Source organism: Dinoponera quadriceps, unplaced genomic scaffold (genome assembly GCF_001313825.1).
Source record: "Dinoponera quadriceps isolate SergipeBrazil2010 unplaced genomic scaffold, ASM131382v1 scaffold3386, whole genome shotgun sequence".
Taxonomy (NCBI): domain Eukaryota; kingdom Metazoa; phylum Arthropoda; class Insecta; order Hymenoptera; family Formicidae; genus Dinoponera; species Dinoponera quadriceps.
In genome coordinates this window covers 1102525-1126630 of record NW_014557714.1, presented here as the reverse complement: position 1 = coordinate 1126630, position 24106 = coordinate 1102525, and the positions used below count along the sequence as shown (strand labels likewise).

General features: G+C 40.5%; 2 protein-coding genes across 3 annotated transcripts; one reads left to right on the top strand and one right to left on the bottom strand.

The window, feature by feature from the left end:
- Nucleotides 1-4550: 4550 nt before the first annotated feature.
- Nucleotides 4551-8137, bottom strand: LOC106749409 (ubiquitin-conjugating enzyme E2 W). The gene is made up of 4 exons (XM_014628818.1): nucleotides 7817-8137; nucleotides 5856-6206; nucleotides 5104-5179; nucleotides 4551-5027 (listed from the first exon to the last, which is right to left on the bottom strand). Exons 1-4 carry the CDS (start codon nucleotides 7859-7861, stop codon nucleotides 5014-5016), a joined length of 486 nt encoding a protein of 161 aa, XP_014484304.1. The 5' UTR covers nucleotides 7862-8137; the 3' UTR covers nucleotides 4551-5013.
- A 1346-nt stretch (nucleotides 8138-9483) lies between these two features.
- LOC106749405 (RING finger and CHY zinc finger domain-containing protein 1) lies at nucleotides 9484-23821 on the top strand. Of its 2 annotated transcripts, XM_014628809.1 has the most exons (5): nucleotides 9490-10540; nucleotides 11670-11987; nucleotides 15495-15774; nucleotides 15877-15966; nucleotides 16062-23821. In XM_014628809.1, the coding sequence occupies exons 1-5, from the start codon at nucleotides 10352-10354 to the stop codon at nucleotides 16130-16132; spliced, it is 948 nt and encodes a 315-aa protein (XP_014484295.1). In that variant the 5' UTR covers nucleotides 9490-10351; the 3' UTR covers nucleotides 16133-23821. The 2 variants fall into 2 exon arrangements, with proteins under 2 accessions (XP_014484294.1, XP_014484295.1); XM_014628808.1 differs by having other exon boundaries at nucleotides 9484-10540; nucleotides 15495-15966.
- Nucleotides 23822-24106: the final 285 nt, after the last annotated feature.

Sequence of the window (24106 nt, the reverse complement as noted above, 5' to 3'; positions counted from 1 at the left end):
AAAAATTAACTAAAACGAATAAATGTCTAGTAAACATTTCAATGTCATACGTGTGTTACATCTATTACAGGCGATAGAGACGGAATTTTTATCTGAACTATTTGTCTAATTTAGCAAGAGAATATCTCTGTGGAGTTCATTCGGATTAAGGCCAGTCACATTTCTTATTAAAAGCTAGTAACAGGACTGAAATTTTCTCGCACATATTGCTAGAATGCTGCTGCTGTAAATTATACATATCAGAGACAATTTTCTAGCAGATACAGAAAACAGTGATACATTTTACCTATGACATTTAGAATTCTAGCTGACATTTAGAATTCTAGACCGGCGTAAGATTTGCTTGAGCGTATATGCACTGCTTTGATCTACGATCTGCCAACCTTCATATAGATTGTTCCATAAAATTATAAACAATTATATTACAATATATAAAAACATGTACAATCGTATTATTTTACCTGAAAAATTGGACGTTACTTATCACACAACACAATAAAATTATATACTGAAAAAAACAGAGAAAGAGAGAGAGAGAGANGAGAGAGAGAGAGAGAGGGGGGGGGGCGAGAGGGGCGAAAGAAAGAAATTCAAAAGCGTAGATTAAACTTTTCTCGCGAGAAGCTTCGCTAAAGAAGAATAGACCTTCTGAAACCTGAAGAAATAATAACGCCTTCTCCTATCTTCTACGCAAATTCTCCGCATCATATCTGCTATAAGTCATCGTTAGGAAATTTTGCGAAACCCGTCGGATTTATTCTACACTTTCGACTTATGTTTTCATGCACAAGAAATCATCACTGTCCCGGTTGCACGGAAATCGCGGTCGCACCCTGTATAGTATTTTTAATATACACGTATACGTACACAATATCTGTAATATTTCTCGGACGTGTCCCTCCGAAACTACATTATTAACGTCGTCGTCTGGGTTCGATCCAAAGTCGGAAAAGCAGATTGAGATAATTATCTGCTCACACGCACACATTCACATGTATATATGTATGTATACGTAATAATCTTTACGCATAAAGTATCGCCGTTGAATAAGCTTGTTTTGATTCGCCTTTGATTAATACTTATTTGCATCTCGCATCGTATCATCTCTCTCACGCACGCACACACACACACACACACACACATGCAATCATGGCAAAGGGCATCTTCAGTGTGGTAACATGCTTATCGATAAACATTGCTCACATCTTTTTCTCCTTTTTTCTTCGTTAAGAAAAATTATTCGTATCACGCGCGCACATCGGCGTGCACAAAATGCGGCCAGGATGTTCCTCGCGACAGCTTTCCAGGAATCTTTAATCGAGAATACTTGGGGAACACACTTAAAATCGTTTCTTGGAACATGTGCCACGGCAGGTGCGGGCGACCGTGTCGAAGGAGAACTGCAAAACAAATCAGAAGCGTTCAACAACGGTGAGAAATAACACGCGGGAAAGAGCACCTCCGTGTCATCGGGACACCGGGTATAGCACGCGACTTTAATCGCTAAACTGAAATATCAATATTAGCCCTCTCGACGTTGATTAAACTGCGCTTCCTCACCCGTATGCGGAGCATATCTGGTTATCTTCCCTCTCCCCGAGACCCCCCATGCAGATCGAACGATAAAGATATCGAAATCGACCTGCGATCGACGTACGATCGATCGGGTATTCGCAATGATTTTGTCCTAGATTAGGCCAGCGATCGTGTAACTCTTTCCTAAATGCGATAACGTAAAAAGTTCAACATTTCCATAGTTGAAAACGTTGCACAATCAAAATCAAGTCAAGTTTGCGCACAAATTTTCACTTTCACGTTTTCGTCCCGGTAGAAAAGTTAAATGATCGTTATCCAAGGTGATAATAATGTAACTTTTTTCTAGATGTAGAAACATGAAAAGTTCCACATTTCCATAGTTCAAAACGTTATACGATCGCTGAGACCGTTAAGTTTACGTGAAACTTTTCACATTTCTCTTCCTGTAAAAAAAAAAGTTACATAATCGGGATTTAGAATAATGGCTGCGTTCAATAGATAATGGCTGCGTTCAATAGAAAAAGCAGCTAGACGCTTTCCGCTATGTTACTAGCAATTGTTAAGATTTTCTGCTGAACAATATTCAGCAATTTACGCTACTCCAACATACTTATCAAGTGGCTCAGCGTATTATAAGTATGCTGGAGAAGATGACCGCTTAGTAAATATGTCAGAAAAATGTAAACCGCCAGCATCGTTCAAAGGAAAATCTTACAACAGTTACAAAGCTGCTGGCAAAGTGTTTAGTAAGCTGCTTTTTCTAATGAACGCAGCCAACATTTTCAAAAATGCGGAAACGTGAAAGTGGGAAGATTCATATTGCCATAGTTCAAAAAGTTACACGATCGCCAAAATCCTTGAGTTCGTGTAAAATTTTTCACCTTTCGCATTTCCGTTCTTATAGAAAAGTTGTACGATCATTATCCAGAGTGGTGATAAAATAACTTCCCTACAAAAACGAAGACGAGTGAAGTCTCATATGGTTTCTCATATGGGGAAAAGTTTCATATTTCCATGGCCCGAAAAGTTACAAGACCGCTACAATCGTCGAATTCGTGTCGAACTCTTCATTCACTTTTTGCTTTCCCGTTCCAAAAAAAAAAAAGTTAACAACGATCGTCAACCAGAAGCAGAAACGGTCGAACCATTTCTTTCTTTCTCTCAAAAACCGGAGGAAGCGCGAAAACACAATTTCTTTAATATCGCCGAAGTTACTCGTCTCTTCAAAGAACAATGATTTCTCTTGGAATTTCTCAGAGGAAATATTAAATTTCAACATGTGCATTCAATTTTGCGTTGAAATCATTTCCTCTCGCATGCATCATCGGAGTATGACGATAGCCTTCTTCGTAGGATCACGCTGATAACCGCTGGGCGGCTTATCTTAATTGCATCGTTCCACATATTATTGTTATTATTATCCGAGATTGAGGAGTGACATCCGTGAGCAAAGATGAGGCTGTAACTCGTCGAACGAGGACAAAGAACTACCGCGAGGAATCTCGTGGTAGACGCGCTTCCAAAACACCGCGTTCCGTCCCGACTAATCCGTCAACCGTCGAGAGGAGTTAACTAAATAAAAACGAGCTTACAAGTATATATACGAGGCTAATTAAAGATTGAAGCTGATTAAAAGTTACCATGAAATTTAATCGTATCATACACACGCACGCACACACACACACTCCACCCACTCACTCGCACACGTATCGTCATACAATGTACATTTTTTTTTTCAATAAGTGTACAAAAGACTCTCCAGCACGGAACGTACGTAATTACAAACCACTCGCAGAACGTAAACATTCATAAATATTATCGTTAGACCGCGCGCGTGTGTGTATGTGTGTGTGTGCCGGTAAATCGCCGCATCGCCGACATCGCGGCGTTGTTAATTCGAAACTAAAAACACGCCGTCTAATTACACCTCGATGTGCCGCTACGCTATATTTCTTTCCGCTTTTTTTGCGTTGAATAACGCTTAAAGGAATCGCAACTTTTTTATCTTCTCATCTGCGCGGAAACGCAACGAACAGAGCGAACCAATGCTACGCCTAAGCAACGATGTAAACTTAAAGCTACGAATGCGTGAATCACTTAATCACGAGAGCTATCGCTAAGAGAGCGTGGATTATTAGCAAACGTGGAGATCACGAATGCGCGGTTGTTGACACTGCTGGTTTCTCTGTCGCTCTAACGGTGTTAACCGAAATTTAAGCCGTTGGGCAGCCTTCTAAAGGAAACGAATAAATGCAAGTGTAAAATTGCATCGGTAAAAGCATAGTTCAACAGTAGTGTTCTCACTTAAGGGATCGTGAAGTGAAGAAAAAAATATATATATATTTTTTTAGATATACAATGCTAGAGGACACTACTAGGAGCGCGCACCGGAAAATCATTGTTGCCATATCGGCGAACGAAAATAGTCAAAAGAAAGAAAAACACATACATGACACTGGTAAAAAATTGTAAAAATCAAATTCCTTATTTGTAACATATATATTTATAAAATAATTAATTAAAATTTTCAAATTAAAATATTCAATAATAAATAATGCAATGTAATTAATCCCTCTCTGTTGATTAAGAAAAGTTAATATTAAATATTATAATGATTATTATATATATATATAATTTGATTTGAACGCCTTTCCGCCAGTGTGAAGCAACACAAACACTTTCGAAGCTACCTCGAATCTTGACTTGCCAAGATGCGCAATCTCCGCGACGCAATCAGCCGTTTACGAGATAAAGTAACAGCGTACTACTACAGTGAACGCGTGTGGCAAGTGTGAGATTGCCGGTATGCACAACGGCGCCTACTACGTTTCCAGAAGTGGAGATCTCTAGGTATACAAAATAATTCAACGAAATAATTTCAACGCGCGACTTTGCGAATCGCGAATAACAAGAGGGGAGAAAAACTTTCGTACTCTCCTTCGTATATTTCGAATATTTTTACCTGCGCGACTCTCTCGTCTCTTTCTCCGTTAAGATCTCCGCTAATCCAGCAGTAATGTTTCAGTTAACTTTAATATAATATGCATCACTATCAGCAACATCGCAATAATTTATGTCCGAACAACTCGCGCGGTATACAATTATTAACTTTATCGTTACGGTAGTCGTTACGACGGTAGTAAGTAGGTTGTAGCCTTGTCTTTTTCTCAACATATTTTTCACGCTGAAAAAGCGATTGCGGCAGTCGGACGCGGAACGCGCACACACGACTACAGCAACGCCCGTTACCTGTATACGGTCGCTTTTCTCGGCCGGATTTTGCCTCAGCGAAAGCGCGTTGACATTGATATATTCACATCTAATTTTCCTGTTTATATAATGTGACGTTATATAATATTGTACGCAAAATCCCTATTGATTTGACGTATCAGACACCGTCTGAATGTAAACTCCCTTGGTCCGACGATCCCACCATGTCGACGAGTTGTTGTAACACCTTCGCGGAGTCTTCCTGCGTTAAACGCTGTCATCTGGAGGACAGAAAGGCACGTTTCAAATATATTTGGCAGATTAAAATCATCATTTCCGGCCGCGTGACGCACTCACCGTGATACCACCATTTTGTCTTTTTCGGATTTTTGTTACAGGTTTTTACATAGAACGTATTGTCCGGTGGCCTCTTCTGCAAACAAAGAGATCGTCTGGGTTACACGATTTCTGAATCAACAAGTCTAAAGGTCAGTCGATCGAAATTCGTATATATACAACTAGAGATGTTGTGATACCACTAATATAATACAGATATCGATGTTTATTTCAATACTGGATATTTTTATATCAGTATTTCCTTTCGATATTCGTACTTATATCAGTATTACTTTGTTTCGATACCTTTTCTATTATAATTTTACAAAACATACGAATTCTTTAAATATATAAAACCTTTATACATATATACAGGGTGTCCGATATGTTTCGTACATCCGCTCGTGTGCAGATAGGAGTTGAACTGGTAAATAAGGTAGACACATTATGCAAAATTTGCAATAGTTAATAAGGAATTAATTATTCTGTCTCAGCTAATGAGCGCATGGAGCGAGGAATCCTGTATATATGTGTATATATATATATATATCTTTATAAGTAATTTGCAAGACCAACACTTTCCTAATTTTTATATTTCCTTTAATTTTATTTTCAAGTTTCGATATCAGTAAATTTCAGTATCGAATTTTTGTTCTAATACTGATATCCCAATGATATCGATATTGATGAAATACTTTTGATTAAATATTCATTTTAATATTAGTATGGACACTATCGCAACATCCTTATATACAATGGCAAGGAATGGTCACCTTCTCTTTACAACTGCTGAGCATGGAGACGATGCTCAGGCAGACACTCTGCACGCTGAGGGCGGGCGACCAATCCTCTGTTAATATGGATAAACAAATGTGGCCGTTGCTGTAGACGTGTGGATGCACGGGGATATTTCCGCCGATGAACGTCACCTCCGGGGAGTCGAAGGGATACTTGGAGCTGAATTTGAACTGCAGCTGAAACAGCTCTCCCTCGTACAGCGTGCCCTTAGCACCCTCCATGTGAACGATCCATTGCGTCAGATTCTGCTCCGCTAATGCTCCGTCCACGTGTACACCTGGCGGTGGCTCACGTATCAGGGACATCAGTTCCTTCTGGAGTCTTCGCTGAAACACCAAGAGAATCATTCGATACATCTCTCACATGTACTAACACAAGTACTACAAATTATATGGGAGTAATCAATGAGATGAGAGAACAACAGAATAAACAAAAAAAAAATAGAAGTATACTTTAAATAGACAATCAATGGAAGGTGTCGGTATCAGGTTGCTTTTCTTCCTGATTAAATGAACTGAAATGTTGGAAATAATTTGACAAAAGATGTGACCCCAGCCTGGAAGATGGAATGAACATTAGGAATTATGAATATTATTCCATATTGTGAAAGCCTTAAACATCAGATTAATAGAAAGGTTAAATGAAAAGGCCAATGTGAGTCAATGTGAACTCGGAACATGAACCAAGTAAAAAAAATGTTTAATGATCATCTTAATATAATAAATACAGTGGTCGCACACTTTTCCAAACATACGTTTTGGCCAACAATATGGATTCTTTTCAATGGATACTGAATCAACAATAACAATAACTTCAACAATTATTCTCTCTATGTACCTTAAATGCACAAATATGTATATATCCATATATATAAGTAAGCATAATTAAACACTGAAAGCTTCAAATATCAAATGAATGAAAAGATCAAATGAAAAAGCCGATATGATTCAATATATACCTGTTACGTGAATCAAATAAAAAAATGCTCAATAGTCTCTTTAGCATAATAATCTGGTAAATCTGAAATAACAGCAACGTAACAATATTATAATTTCCCACTCAACAATACAACCATTTCACACTACAGGTGTTATATTCCCCTTTTATAAATTTTCATTGTACTATTTTTAAGTGGAAAATCACAACATTGATGTGATATTACTTGAGTACTATGCAAAATTCCTAAACATCACTTCAGTCTTTTTTCAATCATTCATATCATTCCTCAATGAGTTTATTAATAGATACCTTAGATATAATATCAATAGATATCTTTGAAGCAAATAAACCAAATAAACACCAACTAACAATATCACACACGCATCAACATATAATGTTACAATTTCTCACTCAACAATAAAACATGCGTTGTGTATAACAATTATATAGTTAAACAGAAAATTATAACATCGTTGTAATACAGTTACAGTTCGCTGCTTTTACTGGGAAATAAATAACTGCGAGATGATAAGTACGAAACTCTAGCAGAGTTATTCCTCCTGTACACCTCGGGTGTGTGAAAGTATATCCGCCGTATAGGTAAACATAATTGTACACCAACAGCGCTAAACGATCTCGTTTTCGGGACTCGATCCGCGAACAGGTACGACCTACGACGATTCGAGGAATTGTTCGTCTTTAACACACCCATACGAGAGAGAAAGAAAGAGAGAGAGAGAGGGAGAGAGACAGAAAGGCGCACGACGAGCTGTGCGGTTTCAGAGGGCATGCATTTTACATCGCGCTCACAACGACCGATCGTTCGTCTATCCGGGATCTCCCCATCGATTCCACGTCGAAGGCGCGCGCGATCTTTCTCCCCACGGTCGCGTCGCGAGCGTCCACGACTCTTCGCGATCCTCGCCGTGTCGCATGGGCCGGGGTGTATATAGAAATACGCGGTAAAAGCGCACCTCCGCGGCAGACACGAACGTACCTTCGACGGGGACATCGCGGCCATTGTCGTTAAACCGCTCTCCATCGGGCAACATAACCACGGCTCATCGCGACGACGCGAGCGTTCGTTTATTTCGCTGGTAAGCGCGTCCGCCTGGCGCGAGGGCGTCTCACATCTCTCCGCTTGTGCCTCCGTCTCTTCCTGCGTGATGTCCGATCGAGAAGCGAGAGCGCGACGTTCAAGAGCGGCGGCGACGACAACGATCGACGATAATTCCGCACGAAGTCTGACACACCGTTGACAGCCGCGTTCGTTCGTGCAGCGCGATTAACGCGACGGTATTTGGGAGGGGGGAAGGGGGAGGGGGAGACGGTCGCACAAAGCGCACGATTGTCGCATCAAGTGTAAAGGCTGACCCTCACTGCGTCCGTTCGGACGCGGGCATGAGTCTTCCCCGAATGGGACGGGAAATTACGATAAGATTAAAATATACGAAAAAGTGATGAAAACGTGAATTATTGTTATTATTATACTTGTTTATTCATCATTTTGACGTCATCGTGATTTTAAGTTCTACCCGGGTCAATCTTCCGTTACGAAATGTTCCTCGGTGCCTTTTTTGTCCGTTTCTACCGTCACGGTTTCAATCTAATCGGTGATTAACTCAATGAAACTGACCAATCGCATTGGCCAATTGGTCGAAGTGATCAGTGCGATTATCCAACTCCGTTGAAACAATCAGCGATTAAATTTAAATTATGATGGTAGGAACGGTACGCGTTGAAATTGTCGGTTGCGTTCGGAGAACACGAGGGTTGTGCAAAAGTTTAGTAACGATTATCTACGATGGTGCTTATGCTTTTAGATCCGCCAATCACGTCCGTTTTCCAACGATTCGTTGATCACTCGACTAGTACTTTTATTGGACGCAGTCATTCGCAGTATCCGTCGCTCTAGTTCAATATCATCGTGAAAAACAACCTTTACATGACAATGGTAATGACAAACCTTTATACATGCGTACAGTGATGGACAAAAAAGTTGCAACACTTTTTCTATAAATTTCACAATGTATCCCGTATCCAATAGGAAAACGTATCTTCTGTTAATAACTAAGAAAGAAATTCTTCTATTGGACATGGGATGCGTTCAGAATCTTATTAAAAAAAAAGTGTCGCAATCTTCCTGTCTAGCATTGTACACACACAAAGCTGTTCCTTTCAGATGTAGCAGTACCTCGAAAGTCATTTCCTCCCCTTAATGCTCAATTTTATGTAATAATTTTTTTATTTAACGATTTTATTAATCGCGGTTTTATATAATAATTTTATATTAGAATAAACAAAAATTCTCATTATAACAATAACATTGGTAATAAAAATAATAGTTTTATTGAATACTTAATAGTAGAGTCGTATATAAAATATATAATGAGTAACGATTATAAGTGGTGGGCAACCAAATACGGAGAGAAAGCTGTTATTATTACCTTACCATAAATTAAAAAGAATTAGAATTAAAGAATTAAAAAGAATTAAAAAGAAAAATCTAAGAAAGTAACAGATAAGAAATTTATTGGGAGTGTCACAATTCACACATAAGACGGAATACAATGAGCAGTAGCAGAGCGAAAAGCGCGAGGAGGGAGAAAGCGCGGTCTGCGGTTCAATTAAAACGAACAGACCCATCGACACTGTCCCTCTGTGCCGAGAGTGCAAAAAATCTCCAACCGACAGCTGCGAGCGCAAATTCGCGAGCGGAGAAATTCATGTTCGCGATACTGACGTTCGATTCATTCGTGCACTCCGAGCGCTCTTCGGGCCAGAACGATGAGACAGACGCGATGGTAATTCGATGTCATTGGAGCAGGAAGGCGAGAGCGCGGAAAGTGCAGAGGCGGAACGGGAGTGCAGACGAGTGCAGCTCCACTCGATCCGCGACAGACGTACGCGCGTGGTACGGGCGGAAGGAGGCAAGAAGCGACTCGAGGAAAAAGTGCGGGCGGTGCGATAAGGGCACACGTATATGCGTGTATGTGTGTGTGTGTGTACGCGCACGAAATTCGCGTGTTTCGCAGTTTGGCGGCCCTGATTCGCGATCGACGTCGTCGTCGTCGCGTTGACGCCAAGTGTTGCAATCAGCTGCGGCGTGCGTGCGCGATCGCGATCTCACGGATCTCTCTCTCTCTCTCTCTTTTTCCTTCTCACTCCCCTTCTCCCTCCGTCTCCTTCTTTCTCCGTCGACGACGAAATCGTCCCGTATAGCTCTCGCGCACTCGACTCGCACGTCTCGCTCGCTCGTTCGCGAGATCGCCGTCGATACTGTCTCAATCGCACGCACGCACGCTTCGCTCCGCTTCTACTCGCGAGAACCCGATACGATATCGAGCAACGGTGGGTTCGCGCGTGATACACTCGAGGATACACGACGACGACGACGACCGTTGCGCCTCTCGACGTCGCGGTAAGGCCGACGAGGAGCGGGAGATGCACCGTCGTGGCCGTTAATCGACGAGAAGGCCGCGCGGGTCGATGAGGACGACGAGCAGCATCGGGCAGCGTCAGCCACGTCAGAATGCAGGCGAACGACGAGGCCTACGATAAGAATCCCGCCGCGGAGGACATCCGCGTCTCGTTCGCCGAGGATGACGACGAGGCGGACCGCGCGTCCACCTCCGGCGAGAAATCGCCCGCGGAACCAGCCCCGTCCACCCTCGACGACGACTACGGCTGTGAGCACTACAAGCGGAAGTCCAAGTTCGTGGTAAGGCCTTGCCGATCCTCCGGAGCGTCGTCGACGATTCTAGTCGTTCGCGTTGCCCTTCGTTCCTCGTCGACGCTGATTCGCCGATCGCGCTTATCGATGAGAAATCTCTCTCTCTCTCTCTCTCTCTCTATATATATATATATGCTCACTCGATTTTGTGATCTTTGCGCTCTCTTGTGTGTACTTCAACCGTTGGCGGGAAGAGTCTCGATATGTGTGTGAATTTTTCATTGAAGTCAAATAGCCAAATTCGATTCGCTCGTACGCTACACCGGATTGGCGCACACTGAAGACTATTATATACGAAACAGTTGTCTAAATAAAAAAAGCATACGAACATGTTGAACGATTAAACATTTAATATTATCATATTATTCAGCGGAATATATACATTGAATTATTTTCGTTTTCAAAAGGCTTATCAATCACTCACAATATAATGTTATTACATTTGGATAATGGCCTTTAATTGTACAATAGCCTTTTAGTGTGCACTAATTCAATGTACTACGGGTGGTAGAATTTGCTAATAGATTAAAATGTTCGTAAACTGTTTCCTTTCATTATACGCTATTTAAAAATGTCCCAGTGAATACCAATTAACAGTAATGTTACATCAATATTGTAATTTTCCAGTCAATGGTGAAATATAGTGATATAGCATATGTATGTAACAGTTGCATTGTTGAAAATGACGATGCTGATGTAACGTTACTGCTAATTGGTGTTTACCAAGACACTTCTTAAAGTGTGTAGCAATATAATAATAATAATGATAGTAATGTAACGATATAATAGCGACAAGACAGCGTTGTGTAGTGATAATAATATAATATAGTATATTTGTAACATAATAGCAAATAGTACAATGTAATAATACAATAACAGTAACTTAAGAGTAGTAATAATATAACATAGCAATAACATAATAATAATGATGGTAACAATGGTGATGCAAATAATATTAATACAACGATAACAAAACTCTTCGTTGTTTGATAGATTATTCTTTTGAGAATAATTTTATCAATATATTTCTTGAGAATAATTTATCAATGAACTGTGGATTTATCTCAGAATAATGTTCGTGAATTATCTCGCACGTGCCTGTGTGTTTCATGCGCAGACTCCATGCTGCAACAAGGTGTACACATGCCGATTTTGTCACGATGAGCAAGAGGCGCATACGGTGAACAGGAAAGAAGTGACGGAATTGATATGCGTCCTCTGCGACACCCGTCAGCCCGTACAAGCCACCTGTCAAAATTGCCATTGCCGATTCGGCAAGTACACATGTCTCGAATGCAATCTCTTCGACGACGAGGATAAGAATCAGTACCATTGCGACGGTTGCGGCATATGCAGGGTCGGTGGTCGCGACAGATTCTTTCACTGCGCCAAGTGCAATATGTGTTTGCCGGTTCAGCTGCGGAACGGACATACGGTAGGATATAATGCGCAACAGGCATACTCGCGCGACAATCTAATCAAGGTACCATCAAGGGTGGATCATTGGAAAGTTGCTGAAACTAAGCAGTTATTGCTATGTTTGTCTTCCGGTTTGAAGCCGCGTTCTTTGTGAATTCCTTTCCAACGTTTCTCATTTTATCAGGAAGAGGAGTAACTTTAACTGAAATATTCACGAAGTTCCATGACAAACAAATTCAAGGAGGAAATAAATCTTCAAGAAAGTGACTCCAACCCGGAGGGCACACTTAGCATTTCCCTTCACATCATGAAAGACTCAAAAAATATTAATTATCAATATTTTTCAAATATTAAATCGAATACCTAGTAAAGAATCGTTTTTTTAAGTTTCACCTCAAGTTGGTACAAATGTACTTTCATGATTGCCTGTAGTCAAATAATCACAAATCATTATTTATTATTCTTTCATCACTCATCGGTAAATCTAATACTAAAAGTATCGCTCGCTCAAAAGTAACCTTTAGTCACACTGTAAAAATTGTGCTATATATATTAATTTAAATCGTGTGATTGTAGTATTATATGTATATTAAATATGCTAAAAGAACATGCTTCGGAGCAATTTCACATTTTGTGTTCTTACTCCTAAAGTAAGATAATTAGATTTGTGGTTGAAATAGCGTAACCTTACAATAGGAAAGTGATTTCTCGCTAACAGTTTAGTTTCAAAAGTTTCTGAGAAAGTTCCTGAAAGAAAAATAAAGTTGTGTAATAATCGTCAACGTTTACTAAAATCTGTTATATTCATTTTGCGTCTTTTGAAAAATAATTAACCCTTTTTGAATCCATGTAATGTGTCTCATCGGACTCCTTATGAGATTTGGAGAATTATATACAACGCCAGTTATATTGCTTTCATATTACTGAGTGAGAAATTATAATATCAATGTAATGTTATTGTTGGTGTTTAGTGATGGGCATCCATATGAAAATCGAGTTATTTTATATTTATCTAAAAAAAAGATAAATGTTAAATCACTTACAAATAATTATTTTTCTCCTTTAAGGATTTTCTATATATGAAAATCATTTTTATCAAGATTCAAAATTTTAATCAAAAACTTTTTCCAAACCACTGCGCAATAAGATCCGGAAGCTCATTGGAATGCTCAATGAGCGGTATTAACCAGAGGCCCGGGAGAAAATATCGATTTGATTCCGGTATCGATTCGCTAAGATATTTAATCATGGTTCCGGTTTCAGTTCCGGTTTCTCGGCTAATGAAAGTACCGGTACTGTTTAACACCGTCGCGCCAATTTCACGTGACTTTCCACTCATGCCATGTAGGCCATCAATGATCCACGATTACCACATTTATTGCACATCTTTATAAGATAAATCTTATAATATTTATAAGACTACAATAATCATTGCTATGAAAGGTAATAAGAGTAACGTAAAATATGCGTTATGAACGGAAAGTCAAACGTGGGCTACCGATGGTCCACGCGGCGCTTAACATATTAATCTATGGTTTATTTCGGTTCCGGCTCTTTAAAATTATTTTTTGTTTATATTTTTATTAAATTATCTAGACATGTATATATGTACATATTTATATACAAATTAACAATATTAACATTAGCCATTGAGCCAATGGAACCAATTGGATAGGTGTTTGTGTGATTAATTTATTTATACAAGGCAACTTGTCTCGCAACTTTTGTCCTAACGCTCGTGTGCAGATAGAGCGAATCAATATAAAAACAGAAAATATGTACCATTCTGCAAATTTTGCAATAATTATTAAAGAATTAACTAAATAATTTGAACGAATGAGCATACGGAAATCGGTAGGACGGATTCTAGGCACGTATAAAAAACGACTGTAAGAAAGATTGCTTGCTTTTGAGGTCTCCTAGCAACGATGGGCGTCAGCTGACAACGAGACACGCACTTTCTTTCGGCGCGGCACTGTGTTAACACGCCGATCGCTGCTCGTTGAATTACTCTGCTTCTTAAAATCAGTCGTTACTCACTGTTGCCTGAAGATCTTAAGGAAATTGCCATTTTTCTTATAAACTGGAAGCCATCTTCCTTTTTGCATGCCTGCAACGCCAGTTTACTACTTCCCGTGCGCTCATATTGATTAATTAATTCTTTAATAATTACAGTGATATTTGCAAATTGGCACCTAACTTCCTGTTTAGTTTGACATGTTCTACCTGCTCACGAACATTGAGTCAAAAGTTGTCAAACACCCTGTATATATAAAATATAGAACTATTTTATATATATGTTTTTCTTTTACAAGAGAATATTCTGTTACCTCTAATAAGTATAGCTGATCTAAAATATGTCTTCAATACTTGTTCTCAAGGGAAATATACATAAAAAAAAGGTCATGTTCAAATGTTGATTTCAATAGCAAGTATAGACAGACCAACCATTTGCTAACTTATATAATTCAGGTTGCTCTTCTGTTTATCCAAAAACTGTAATATATTGCTTTTACTATTAAATCTATTCTATTCAACGTTATATGTTTCAAGTTTAGTTTCTATTCGTCGTAAAAAGTACAGATATGATTCTTCAGATAATGAAAGACGTGAACTTGTTAAATTGTATTATTATTCTGTTTTTAATCTTAGGATGTTTTTTTCATACGTAACGACTGTTCTATTCAAATTTAAACAACTTCTATTGTATATAAACTCTATTTAAACTTCCATTACGTATTATTGTTATCGTCTTAATCAACACATGTTTTAAATGATTCTTAACTCTTCCAACTCGTGTTTCCTTGAACTATCATCAAAATATTTTTATCATTTTACCAAAAAAATGCATATTCTGGAATATGCATGTTTACAACATTTAATAATTAAATGGAAACATTGCCGTTAGATATAATATATCCCGAGAATGTACGGAAAACGATATACTACAAGAAATATGCGGGTATTATCAATATATTATATATATCTCTAATATATCCAGCATAAATTCCAGATATTCGAATGATATGTGCTGTCTGGGAAACGAGCGTGTATTTATAATATTACACATACATGATAGTACACTTGCGGGATAAAAAGTGCTTCCGGAAATAAATACGTACTGCGAGCAATAAATAAATAGCTATTGTACTGCTTTTTCCTGCATACAAGACATAAAATGTCGAAAAAAAAACATGACAATAGATTCTAAAATAAGAACCGAAATAAAAGGAACTGGGAAGAACTGCAGGCCAAAAACAATTTAACGGTATAGCTTCCGACACGGTAAGCTTTATAAAATTTCAGTACGGTTTACAGTTCCGATACAATTAAAAAAAAGAAAAAAAAAGGTCACGATTTCCGGTTTCGGTTCGATCAGAGTCCTTGTTGACACTGAACGCGCCTCCACTTACGAAATGACACGCTCGGCACGCGTTTATGTCTGATGAAGAGTATGTATATCGCAAATTCACTCGCTGACGGTCACGCGCGTAGACGTTAAACACGAACTTCGCATTCGCAGTGCATCGAGAACGTGTCGCACGCCAACTGTCCGGTGTGCCTCGAGGATATCCACACGAGTCGCATACCCTGTCACATTCCCGACTGTGGCCACTTACTCCACCGCACGTGCTTCGAGGAGCTGCTGCACTCCGGCCACTACGCTTGCCCGACGTGTCAAGTATCGCTCCTGGACATGACCGACCTGTGGAAGTTCCTGGACACGGAGGTATCGCTGACGCCGATGCCGGAAGAATATCGTGACTACAAAGCCGATATCCTGTGCAAAGATTGCCACGAGGNCCGTAGAACCCCCCCCCCCCCACAAAGTTCTGTGAGAAATTCCCTCTTCCCGAGGGAAGGATCACCAGGCGCTAACAGCGAATTATCAACGTTGTTTCAGGAATCCACGGTAAAGTTTCACGTGGTCGGGTTGAAATGCTTAAACTGCGGCAGCTACAACACCTGCAGAGTGAAAGGCTCCCCTTCCCCAGGTGAGACGATACGTCGTTGACTCGTAGGATTATCTCACGGGTCGTGAATGATTCTCCGCGAATCTCCTCTCATCTCGTTCTTTTCTCACTCGCAGACCCGGACACGTCGAACGAAGCGGCCGGCGGTAGTAGCACGGGCGAGGAAGAGCAATCCTCCAGTAAGTAAGGCCAAAGTTCAAGGTGTTGTCCACGAAACGGATCCGTCGATCGATCGGTCGATTGATCGTGGATCGGTCGGGAATGGCAGCGAAAGCGCGGAGGAAGATCACGCATACACACATACACTTATAGACGACACCGAAAGAGTATTTGTACTTTAGACGAATATTACTCTTTCTAATGTTTTTTGTAGCGAATTGCATTTTTATTCGTACTCTAAGGTGGTAACTCACCGACGTGACCGAGTATTTGTTTGGCCGAATGCAGGTTACGAGTACGTGAAACAAATGAAAAAACAAAATCAAGGAAAGACGAACTACCATTGTTTTAATGAGCGATGACGACGTCGTCGAAATTGATAGTTAATTATTTTTTAGCGATTATTTGTGATACGCTGTAATACAATTCTCTAGACATCCGAGCGGACGCGGGTCGCTTCGTTTACGCGGGCCTCTCGCTGACGAAGGTGAAGCTTAGACGCGCCCGTTCGTCGCGAATCGCGATTGACGAAGAGCGCTAACGATGCGATCGGCGTCCGCGGATAATTCATATCTCCTTTACGCGTGCATCATGTTTGCGACGCTACGATCGTCGAAGGAGCACGATCGCAATCGCTATTGTTAGTTAGTTTTTCGACGTTTTTATCACACACACACACACACGCACATATATATATATTTATATATGTGTGTGTGTGTGTCGGTCATCCCGGACTCGTCGCGCGAGTTCCAGCCGTGCGTTCTCGAGTGCACTTTCGAAGTCGCGGGTTTTCTTGGCGAAATTATGACATTCGGCAAAAAGACCTGGTGTCTCATCTCTCGTCTCTTCTTCGTTTCTCGAATTTGCAACGTTAACCCTTTGCGGTCCGAATTGTTTTCGACTTTCCTCCTCGACCCGTAAAAGTTTACACTTACTCGGCAATAACGTTGTCTAGATTTTAATGTTTCGGTATATGTGTTAATTTCAATATTGATACATGTATTTATATGCATTTTAATTTAAATGCCTTAGTTGATTACCTAGTAAATATCAACCAACGGTAACATTACATCAATATTATAATTTCCCACTCAACAGTATAAGTGTAATATAACACGTGTTATATACGTTACAGTTACATTGTCGAATGAGAAACTTATAATATTGATATAATATTGCTGTTGGTTGGTGTTGACTGAGTAACGTAACAACATATTTATAGTTGTATATTTGTATTGACTGCATATTATTAATGATTAGATAGTTGGTTTGTAGAATTGACTAAAACGAGACGCGATATCCAGGTAGACTCAACAAAGGATTATACATGTCGCGGTAGTTCATTTGGAATTTGGAAAATACCGACTACATTCAACACGTTCGCTGCCAACTACGAATATACTCGTATGTCGATTTGACTTCTTATGCCAAGCACGAGTTAATCCGCAATATAAACACGTTAATTTGAACCCTTGGCTTGTGAATAAAGCGGAGCGCACGTATGGGGGCTTGGTAGAAGGAAAATCATTTCAGCAAAAGTATAATATATTATAAATAATCATATATTCATATTTATCATATATTATAAATAATCTTTCTTTTACTAGCCGTGGCGTAACTGAAAATTTTTATTTAGACTCTGACTCTGAACTCAAGTTGCATTGAGAATGAGAATGAGAAGTTGCGATACGAGATTACTCGTAATTGGCGTATGAAATAAAATTCTGTCTGATAAGCCAGCTACGAGATAACTCGTACTGGCCCTGTAGAAGTGAAGATGCTTGGCGCGCGGTAACAAACTATGCCCGAGGAGCATGGCAGCGAACGTGTTAAATAACTAACTTAAAATCGGTTCAGTAACATGTGTGTAGCCTTCATATTAAGCCGAACAAAACCGACAAATGCAACAATTTCCGTTGTAGTAACTATTGCAGTATAAACAATGACCAAGTTGACACGGTAATCTAAGTATCCTGAGTATCATACGGATAAGATAGTCTACGTTTACACAATCAGCATAAAATTGATCCGATAAGTCTCGATGTTGTAATTACCAGTGTTATATATATACATATATATACGTATGTCATATAGTATAGTTATAATTGTTTATACGACGCAAGACACTAATAGTTGCATCAGGAATCGTTAAATCGGTTTCACGCTGGTCATGTAAACGTAGTGTCACGCGCATTGAACTAAAGAACATACTGAGCACTGGTGTGGTGGGAGTCTGGCCTGTTAGGCTGTGCGAAAAAGTCCACGTCTAAGTAATATTTCGCTCTCTGTCTTACTAACATGCTATATAATCTACATAGGCTAAGATAAGACAAAGACAGACACAAACAGACAAAGACGGAAATACTACTTAGATACTACTTTCTCTCTCGGTACAGTCATCCGCCAGAAACAAAGGCAGTGCTCATTCCAGTATGTTCTTTAGTTAAGTAGTTACGCATGTTCTTAACCCCTTACGTGGCAAGTCCATGTGGCGAGCAGTATGAAAAATGTGTTTAGGCCATATATTGACTACCACTGATATGACTTAAAGTTTTTGAGATCGCTGATCACGAATTTGAACTTAAACTTTGTAATCAGTGATATAAAGAACTTCGTAAAAAAAATAGGTTTCATAACATTCGGATAAATTTTGATTTTCTGCCAATCACATTGGGTCCACCATTCTGAATGTGGATATTTTTAACCTTAAATTTAGCAAACCAAAGAACTCTTAAATACCGGGTTTCAATCACGTAAGTTTTGATTCTTTGGTCGCCATATTGGGTCCGCTATTTAGAATTTTGATATTTTGACCTCAAGTTTATATTCAGCTAGTTGAAAACCCGCTAAATACCCGGTGTCTTCAGAATCCGGTCATTTTTTTTTTTTTGACCTGCCATCAGGGGCACAATAGTGAAATTCTAAATTGCCACGTGAAGGGAGGTTAAACCGTGTTTTACGCTACCCGTGTGAACGTGGTTACTGTGATCAAAACTATGAGGGAAGTCTCTCGAGAACGCTGAAAAATTCAGCTCCAAGTCGCTCGGTAGATCAATTTTACGGACGGGGGTTCGCGCGGCGAGTCCTCGACGATCCTCTTGCGTACGTATATAATTTATGCATACTTCTCCTGTGTCTTAGCTATACTTATTCCCGAGATAGCAACTGCGTCGATTAGCTAATTACACCTAAGAGAATTGTTAAAAGAAATCGTTGAAGAAACAACAAAAAAAGCACACATCGACCGAGCCCTCAGGAAGAGAGGGGAGCGGAGGTGGGCGGAATTCCGAGAATGTTTCGGAGTTTCTCCGGTTATCGAGGCATTGTGGTACGGCGGTGTCACCCCATCTCGATGTATTCTGCGCGCAATGTACTCTCGCTCCGATTTCACGGGAACGCTGCAGCTTCGCCGACGACACGCACCGTCCGAACCACGATCTTTTCTCGCGCAAGTGCCGTCTCGTCGTCGCTTCTCCGAGGCTCGTCCGACTTCACACGCAGGGATTCTATCGTATCGAGATGCGGGCGCGAGAACGTCGACGGGCCTAACTAATTGTATTACTTCGACACTCGCAAAAATCTCGACAGAATCGTGCAGAATCCGCATATACACACACACACACACACCTAGAGAGACATGTGCGCGAGGCGAAGCTTGAACAAGCAAGACGACAAATGAAAATTGCCGTTTGTGCGTGCGAATCGTCCTCGAGAAAAGTTCGCATCTTAGTTAAATGCGACACATTCCGTTTCGTTTCCAAAAAGTCAAGATCTCACTCTTAGTCGTAATCTAGTCGAGGAGGATCGAGCGCACTCGCCGCTCTCATATAAAGATCTTTTCTCTCTCTCTCTCTCTCTCACACACAAACATATACACACACACACGCGCGCGTGCGCGCCGGGGTGGCACACGCCGATGATGCAATAACGAGATATCAATATAGCGAATAATTGAGGGGGGGGAGGGGGCGAAGGAGGAGAAGAAAAAGCATCTTCTCCAGGCGGATAGTGAAGTATCGTGTATGTGACGGGTTTTGATGCACGCGTGTATACACATACAGGGTGTCCGAAACTTCGCGACTTTGATCTTACCGAGAGGTGCTTCGAGCAATTCTGAGTTAATCTTCCCGCAACGAAAGTGCCGAGGTATCGATAGTTTCCGAGATGGAAGCGATCGGGAAGAACGAGATTTCCCGCAAAGCTCAAGCAAATCAAATGGGTGACAAAAATCATCTCCTTCGGTCAATTTTAAGTGGGTTTAACTTTACCAGAAGTTTATTTTGAGCCTAGGCTGGTATTTCTAGTCGGATATTATATTTAGAATTGTGTCAAGATCACTTTTGGATGCTCTAAAGCCAAAGAAACGCTCCCGTAGCGTCTGAAGATGAACTTGAGACGATCTCAAATACAACATCTGACTATGAATATCGCTCTCAATTACAAAGGTATGTATGGCGTCACGAATATTAACCTCCCTCAACATTTCCGACGAGGAAAAATTGTCCCCAAATTGCTCCGAGAACCTCAAGGTAAGATCGAGGTATGGGACACCCGGTATATGCGCACACGTCACACACGGACGTTTTTCCCGAGAGGCATTCTTCTTCTTCTTCTGATACCGGTGAATATTCGTCATCTATGTAATGTAAACCTAGGTAATCTGTTTTAATGTAATTCTATGTAAACGCAATTATCTAGATGGAGTACTCGCGACGGGTCGTCGTCGCGGCGTCGATCGTGAATCTTGCTGTTCTCTTGTCGCGATTTGATACGAGATCACCTCCAGTTACCGAACGAGACGATAGTTTCCACTATGTGCTATGTGTTACTCTGTACACACACATCTCTGTCTTTCTTTCTGTCTTTCTTACACGACGACACGACGGTTCGGCGACACTCGACACTTCGTGTGGCTTCCCCTCGAACGCGACGATAATCGCGAGATTTTAAGAATGCATTTTAGACGCGATCGACTTCGGAAGGAAAAGAGAATCAACGCGAACACTCAGTCGACCCGCCGTAAATCTCTCATTTCTTACACTTGGCGTCTAATTTTTTATGTACACTCAGTTGCACGTGTACCTAGCCGTTCCTCAGAACGAGAGTTGATAGAATTTTCCTTCCGGACGCATCCGTTCCCAGATAGTCATGCATCGTGATTGTTGATTAGTCGAAGAGACGATGTGTACTCGAACGGTGTCACCTTGACGTTTCCTTTGCATTCGTAAGGAAAGTTATTTAGTATCTCATATGTTACATATAATCGGTAGAAACATCATGTGATTAAACCTGATGTGTGCTTAGAAACGATTGAAGAAGATAACAATACTTTAAAAATTAAATACATTAAACAATACAACAAAAACATTAAATAATACAAAAAAATACATTAAAAAAAAGCCTTAAAAAACGCTCGACTTCATTATTATTAGATAGTTTAATTTCCCAGTAAACACCAACTAACAATAACATTGCGTCAATATTATAATTTATCTCTCAATACTAGAACACCAATACGACGACTGAGAAGGAATAAAACGTGGGATTCAATGAAAATGGGATTTTTAATTCGGTAAGCACTAATCAATAGTAGCATTATATCAATGTCATTACTATTCAACAATTTACTATGCAACACGTGTCGTATTGCATATAAATTGTTGAGCAATAAATGTTGACATCGACGCTACTGTTAGTTCGTATTTATTGGGAAGTTGAATCATTCGATATAGTAAAGAAATCATGCATAATTTTTAAGGTATTGTCCTCTTCAATCGTTTCTGAACACACGTTGGATTTGATCGTATCACCGTCCTGTCGATTACTTTGAATGATAATACTTAAAAGTATAATTCCTTATGAGTGCAAACGAAACGTCAAGATATCGCAGCTGCTCGGATACATCGTTGCCGTCCCTTCGACCGATCAATAGTCACGATGCTTATCTAGGAATACTTCCAGAAAATATTTAGTAACTCTCAATCTAGAGAAACTAGGCACATATGTAACTGAGTGCACTTGGCGTCATTGCTGTGCCGCTTGAACGAGGTAATCAAGAGAGCCAAACGACGGCAAAGCAAAAATACAAATGAATTATAAATGATTCGCATTTAATCAAAATCGAGCTCGATCCGAGATTCTCACGATTTTTATGAAATCCCGCATAATCGGCGATTTATTTCGTTTTTTCTAAGAATCGCTACAAGATCACGAACCATCCTCTCGAAGTTGATCGTATATCCCGACGGTCTTTCCGAATTTCTTACATTTTAAACGTGCGAAATTCTGCGAGTTCTCACGCGTTTCGGAGCGATCTCGCAGCACCGGCGGAATCAACTTTACCATTCCATAGCATTCCACAAGAGCGAAGTGACGGCAGCAGCTCGTCGAATTTGTATCGAGTCTAACGAAGATGCACCCGCGTTTCCGACGACGAACTGCTGGCTGCAAGATCGAGGAGTTCTTTCGTACAAACGTCCGTTGCGCGAGAACCGAGCGCTTTCTTTCTTTTTAGAGACGATGCAAGAACGCGGACGTAGCTTGTCACACTTGATTGATACACAAGCGAGCAGACACTCCGATATCGGTCGGGAGGACGAAGTTTTATCGATCGGTGTTTTAGGTGTTCACCTGTCCCGATGAGAAGCGGCGGATTACGCTGACGAGAAACACGTGTCGGTCTCGTCGCAAACGCGATTGTCCCGCGCATCGTGAGACTAGCTTTCTTCTACTTCTTTTTTCTTCTTCCGACACACACACACACACACACACTTATACGAATCGATATACGTAGAATTTCTGTTGTGATTACCATCACGATTTTATTATGTTCACTTGTAAATTAAATACCAGTTACAAAGGCTCTTTGTACATAACGGCCGCAATAATGCTTTTGTTTTATATTACGTATAATATATATACTATTGTATCAAATAAAACTTGCTCTCTCTATCGTTTTCTCTCTCCTCTCCACTTTTCCCCGGGCGGGGGGATGACAAGAAGCAGATGATGACGCGAGACATATGAAATTTTCTCGGAATTCCCCCTTTCTCTCTCTCTCTTTCTCTCTCCGTACTCAGAGATTTATTCGACATTCCCGAGACAACGGGGAACATTCTCTTTTTTTCTTTTTCAAGCATATTGATTTTCCACGAGTTCGGTTACAAAGCTTAACACGGTTGCCTACTTCTTATCATCCAGCACGTGGCCGAAAATATCCGCTTTTCAGTTCACGTCTCCCTTTCTCGCTCCCTCTCTCCCTCTCTCTTCGTATCTCGGTGAAAACGGCGCGACGGGCACGCGGCGTCGTGGCCCTCGCGCGCACATAGGTTTGTTTTCTATTCCTGCACTGACTATACCGGTTGAAGAAGTGTGTACTGATGCGTTCTCTATTCTAGCGGAATTCAGCGCACGAGTTCACTGAACTGGCCGCCCGGAGTCTAAAACTGATGCAAGGACCGTTTGAACGGTTACACTTTCAAGTGAGAATGCACGGAACATCAAGCGGCCTATATTGTTGCATCGTTAAATTACCGTGCTTTCACTCCGATATTCAAGATACGCATAGACGTGCCAAGTGATATATACCTAAACAGTCGAAGTTTACATTTTACCGCGCTTCTGTTTTCAAAGTTTACTCTTTAGTTCACCGCCCAGTTATCAGAACAAAAGTTAGATAGTAAATATGAAGTAGGAGCTTTCCGAGAAGTTGAGAAGACTTGACGATATTTATATTTTAACGTGAAGCGTTTAATATTCGGATATACAAGTTGGAGCGCAAGTAGCCACACGGTTGCAGTGAAAATGACTGGTTCTAAAGTAACAACCATAGCGCGCCATGTTATTCTCACGCTGAAACGTTCTTCATTCCTTGGCTGCACGCTTACACGCTCGTCACAGTTCCGGTTAGCACTAGTTCAGTTGCTCAACTAGCGCAATCCCAGCGCAGGAATAGAAAACAAACCTTACGTCTATGTCTGTGTACTTGTGAGTGAGAGTGTAT